The 5,665-nt window shown below is 39.0% G+C and overlaps 1 protein-coding gene across 2 annotated transcripts in view; it reads right to left on the bottom strand.

The window, feature by feature from the left end:
* Positions 1-2,081: 2,081 nt before the first annotated feature.
* LOC110465542 (galactose-specific cell agglutination protein gsf2-like) overlaps positions 2,082-5,665 on the bottom strand; it is a 9,185-nt gene continuing 5,601 nt past the window's right edge. The window contains exons 4-7 of one of the 2 annotated variants that reach the window (XM_021521447.1): positions 4,954-5,062; positions 4,829-4,857; positions 2,864-2,962; positions 2,082-2,541 (exon numbers count right to left, since the gene is read on the bottom strand). In XM_021521447.1, the coding sequence (XP_021377122.1) occupies positions 2,472-2,541; positions 2,864-2,962; positions 4,829-4,857; positions 4,954-5,062 (307 nt within the window). In that variant the 3' untranslated portion in view covers positions 2,082-2,471. Of the gene's footprint in view, positions 2,542-2,863; positions 2,963-4,828; positions 4,858-4,924; positions 5,063-5,665 lie in introns of both variants that reach the window. The other variant, XM_021521446.1, reaches the window with a different exon arrangement.

The raw sequence follows: 5,665 nt of genomic DNA on the forward strand, positions 1-5,665 counted from the left end.
AAACGTGTTCTGTGAAAACATGTTTAGGCTACCATTCAGCAGCTAAACACGTACGACTTTATTAACTTAATCCTGTCCAAAACCTATTGGACTCCGACCAAAATAATCCCATATGTTTGGACTTTCAATGTTAATGTGCAAAAAACTTTGTTTGTTTCCCGATATAATTACATAATAGAATTATAACAGCCATAGTATTGTCGTAAATATAACAGCCATAGTATTGTCGTAAATAACAGCCATAGTATTGTCGTAAATATAACAGAAGTCATTAGGTAGTACCACGGACTTAGATAACAATCTAATTCCGTGGTAGTACACTAGACTGCACGGTATCAAAGTTTGTACTCAACCTTCTTGTTTCGTGTACATGTATGTTATATTAACAATGCAAATTGTATTTCTATATTGAAAACAAAATAATATGACTGGTTTGAAAACCGTTTTCTTCCATTTACAGAATAAAAATTGCAATTGAATTCACGCTGTACATAACATACAGATCTTATGATTAATTTTTATTTGTTATCTATACAAAAATGAATTTAAACCAAAATGAAGCCATATTGTAATGAAATTGATGTGAAATCTAGAGGATTTTAGATAAACTTCCTGTGATAAATGTAAACCTCTCCTTAAATCACCATGACAACACAGTATTCCGTTAGTTACGTAAGAGTAATATGTGTGACTTCATGGATTTAACGATTTAAAAAAAACAGAGGGTCTAATATATCGGAAATGTTCAAATTTCTTGAATTTTCAACATTTTCGAACATAATTCAGTACTGCATGACTAGAGAACTAAGGTGTGTTGTTTTACTTGGTGTTACAACTAGTATGTAGTACATTATAAACATGATTGATACCTGTACTATAGGCTGGTTATCAGCCCCTAAGTTTTAATGAAGAATTTCTCAACTGCATTTTACTACTAGCCTATCGCCCCTAGACTAGAATCAGACATCGAAGTGATCATAATAACAAGTTTTTTTTCTCTAAATAAATCAATATTCTAGAGAAGGGGACAGTTTTTAATTCCTAAGTATTGATATACCTACCTTGTCGAGGGATGATACAGGATCAGATTTTAATACAAATGTGAAAAAAACATTTCATTATGATATACATGTATATATATAATCTAACTCTACATTTCATAAGTATCAGAAAAAATCCATATCTTTGTTATCCTGTGTACTGTCACCACGACTGTGTTCTGAGAGACATGACTGTACTTATGTACATACACTAAACACACCCTAGACATAGTCAGTGTTCACAAACATTAACAATGGGAAAGAAGGGATTGTTTGCAAAATTATTTACAGACCTTATTTTGATTAAAATGTGTACCGAGGCGTTCAATTTTTGTCCTAGTTTAATGACAATGTGGTTTATGATTGATATTTTTTTCCCATATTATTATACACTTCATAACTAAGAAGACATTTGAGAATAGTCTATCATCATTGTGACACCCCGAATAGCTGAGTGGAGTATCATATACATCGATACACGCATGCTCGTTAAAATATTTTATAATATTTGATTTTCAATCGATTTCAGTGACGTTTTCCTTTTGTGAATATACTGAATACTAGTAAAATCTGACAGTTCCATATAAGTGTCATCTGGGGAGTATACAATCTGTTTACCATAGGCAGTAGTATTTGGAAGACTAATTAATGAGACGAGAATGATATTGAATATTAAAATCAATGTATTTTTTTCAATTTGTATACATTAAAACAAATCAATTTACCGTACATTCTGTGGTGATATGAAGATAATAGTATGCAGACGAGTGCTACGTCGTAAATGTTGCTGAAACTTTTTTGATACTACAGTACTTTCATCAGTAAACACATACACGCCTCTGAGGTTTACGTGTCTCAAATGATTCGCTAATCTTCAGATTGTTCTGGGTATCATGGAGGTCTGCTGACTAATACGGGAAACTTCACGACTGGAGTTATGTATAGTACAGGAAACGCTTCACCGCCGGGGTACTTCGTTTCTGAAGAGGATTAGTGTTGCATTTCTTTCTATTTCAATAAATGAGACAACAAAATATAGGCCATTTTTATATATATATATTTTTTATTACCAATACCATTTAAATATCATAAGTAATTGTTGATAAACAATTTTTCTACATAAAACGTTTACAAATTTTTACAGTCACTCTAGTGCCGAGCTCTCAGACTTAAACTTTCGTCAGGAAGTGTCCTCGCCTCAATGTAACCTTCACATTTGAAGCCTCCCTGTATATATATGTGGTACTGAGGTGAAGCTCATTCCAACCCTGATAAAGTCTTGTCCCGATTGAGTTTAAATAATGATTATTAATGTTAACTTACATATAGCTTATCTACTTATGTACATATTTCACAACATTAGTTTATATTCAGGAAAGGGTTTGTACATATTATATATAAACAAGTTTTGCAGAAAGTCGTCTCCAGAAATTATCTGATGTTCGGGACATCCATCGGTAGGCCATCGTCCAAATACTCAAGGACGGGAAGGTATATGGATCTGTAACGAAAATAATCATATGATACTGAAAACAGTCGATAATTGTGTTACTAACCTACACATTACACTTTTGTCTGGTAATAAAATGTGGTCAATTCAAGTAAAAGGTAACACAGAAACCAGCAGTGGGAAGTTCGTTACTGATATCGCTATTACACTCCGTAATGACCAGTCCCAATACCGACATTTCCACGACGAGTACATTTGGACATCAGGGGTTTTCTCAGATTTTACCGCGGTGGGCTTATTTGCGGACATTGATTGGCGTGGATAAGAGGTGATATGGATATGTTATACACAATCGACCTGGATAACTACATACTTTGGATGGACTGGTTTTGTAGGTGGCTTCTTGTGCGTCGTCTGTCCTTGTACTGGTGACGAAACAACTTCTGGTGTCACCTTCTTAACTTTCAATACCCTGCAATGCATTGTATTCAGGTTTCAAGTTCAATCATACTTTAAAAGGTAATGTTCAGTTAAATCAATTTTTAACTACTTATCAGTTAACTATGAATTTATTTCCCCACCAATGATACATCTTCGAATGTATCTAAAACATCTCGCTGATTTGCGTGAAAATTGAAGGGATTTGTAGAGATAATACAATTCCATAACAATCCACCCTTCTGATTGCTCTGCTACATATAGAACGAGCGTCATTTCCCCAATACGTTTTGCTGCTGATTTCAAATGTTGACATATGATTTGACATAATATCAAAATCGCCTTAATCTACAATAAGCATTGCGTACATATGACCTACAGTTTTATACACATATATCCGTGGGCGGACTAACTACCTAGCTATAGGACCAGACTATCATATCAGCCTATCTGTATCTGTATATGTACGTTGAAAGACCACTTCTGGCATATAATCAACGGAAGGGAAGAGCGCATGGAGGTTTTTAGTCCGAGTGGAGACGAGATTTTGAAAATCTCCACAGATTTCACAAGGACTTGTTCGCCCTATTGCCATAACGCTACCTCTCCTGTCGTGGCTGTGTCCATGCTTAAGCAATGTCGAGTTGGTACAATACATCACCGCTCCCTTGTACTTACATAGGACATTTATCCTTGGCTACCTCCAACACGACGGCCCGATCCAGTACCTTGGTGGGTAGAGATTAACAGACATGACCGCTCCCTTGTACTTACATATGACATTTATCCTTGACTACCTCCACCACGACGGCCCGCTCCAGTACCTTGGTGGGTACAGATTTACAGACATGACCGCTCCCTTGTACTTACATAGGACATTTATCCTTGGCTACCTCCACCACGACGACCCGCTCTAGTACCTTGGTGGGTAGAGATTAACAGACATGACCACTCCCTTGTACTTAAATAGGACATTTATCCTTGACTACCTCCAACACGACGGCCCGATCCAGTAACTTGATGGGTAGAGACTTACATATGACATTTATCCTTGATTACCTCCACCACGACGGCCTGATCCAGTACCTTGGTGGGTAGAGATTTACAGACATGACCGCTCCCTTGTACTTACATATGACATTTATCCTTGATTACCTCCACCACGACGGCCCGCTCCGGTACCTTGGTGGGTACAGATTTACAGACATGACCGTTCCCTTGTACTTACATAGGACATTTATCCTTGGCTACCTCCAACACGACGACCCGCTCTAGTACCTTGGTGGGTAGAGATTAACAGACATGACCGCTCCCTTGTACTTACATATGACACTTATCCTTGACTACCTCCACCACGACGGCCCGATCCAGTAACTTGATGGGTAGAGATTTACAGACATGACCGCTCCCTTGTACTTACATATGCCATTTATCCTTGACTACCTCCAACACGACGGCCCGATCCAGTACCTGGATGGGTACAGATTTACAGACATGACCGATCCCTTGTACTTACATATGACATTTACCCTTGGCTACCTCCACCACGACGGCCCGATCCAGTACCTGGGTGGGTACAGATTTACAGACATGACCGATCCCTTGTACTTACATATGACATTTACCCTTGGCTACCTCCACCACGACAGCCCGATCCAGTACCTTGGTGGGTACAGATTTACAGACATGACCGATCCCTTGTACTTACATATGACATTTACCCTTGACCACCTCCACCACGACGGCCCGCTCCGGTACCTTGGTGGGTAGAGATTTACAGACATGACCGCTCCCTTGTACTTACATATGACACTTATCCTTGACTACCTCCACCACGACGGCCCGATCCAGTAACTTGATGGGTAGAGATTTACAGACATGACCGCTCCCTTGTACTTACATATGACATTTATCCTTGACCACCTCCACCACGACGGCCCGCTCCGGTACCTTGGTGGGTAGAGATTTACAGACATGACCACTCCCTTGTACTTACATATGACATTTATCCTTGACCACCTCCACCACGACGGCCCGATCCAGTACCTTGGTGGGTAGAGATTTACAGATGACTGGTTTACCGCTCGGCTCCTTCTTTATTGCCTTAAAGCTTACACTAGGCCTCTTGATGACTCTGAGTACATAAATAAAACAAGGTATCTACAAGAGTAAAGATTGACACGCTAAGTAATATCTTTTCTCTCATTTTCGTGTGTGTAAGATTAATAGGATTAATAGAATCTTACATGGATGTGGTCCGTGGACTGGGAAATCACAAACCGATGGTAAGAGTTTAACTGTCTAAGACGCGGCTAGAGGCGCATGAATACAATTATGTTAATATTATATAAGGGTGATGAGCCCTGAACATAAAATCAGAAATCAATTAAAAGCATAACCTTAACAATATTTTTATTTTATAATCCAACAACTGTAATATATCAGTTAATATGTCGGAGTGACATCATAGCGCGTGACGGCTTCTCGGGCGAGACACATTTATGTCTCCACGGGCCAATTCCTATTTTTCACGGGCTGGTATGGGAGAAAGAGCTGTCCAGGGTAAGTAAGGGGTGTAAGATAGAGCTGTCCAGGGTAAGTAAGGGGTGTAAGATAGAGCTGTCCAGGGTAAGTAGGGGTGTAAGCTAGAGCTGTCCAGGGTAAGTAAGGGGTGTAAGCTAGAGCTGTCCAGGGTAAGTAAGGGGTGTAAGATAGAGCTGTCCAGGGTAAGTAAGGG

The sequence above is a fragment of the Mizuhopecten yessoensis genome, unplaced genomic scaffold (genome assembly GCF_002113885.1).
Source record: "Mizuhopecten yessoensis strain PY_sf001 unplaced genomic scaffold, ASM211388v2 scaffold11089, whole genome shotgun sequence".
In the NCBI taxonomy this organism is placed as follows: Eukaryota; Metazoa; Mollusca; class Bivalvia; order Pectinida; family Pectinidae; genus Mizuhopecten; species Mizuhopecten yessoensis.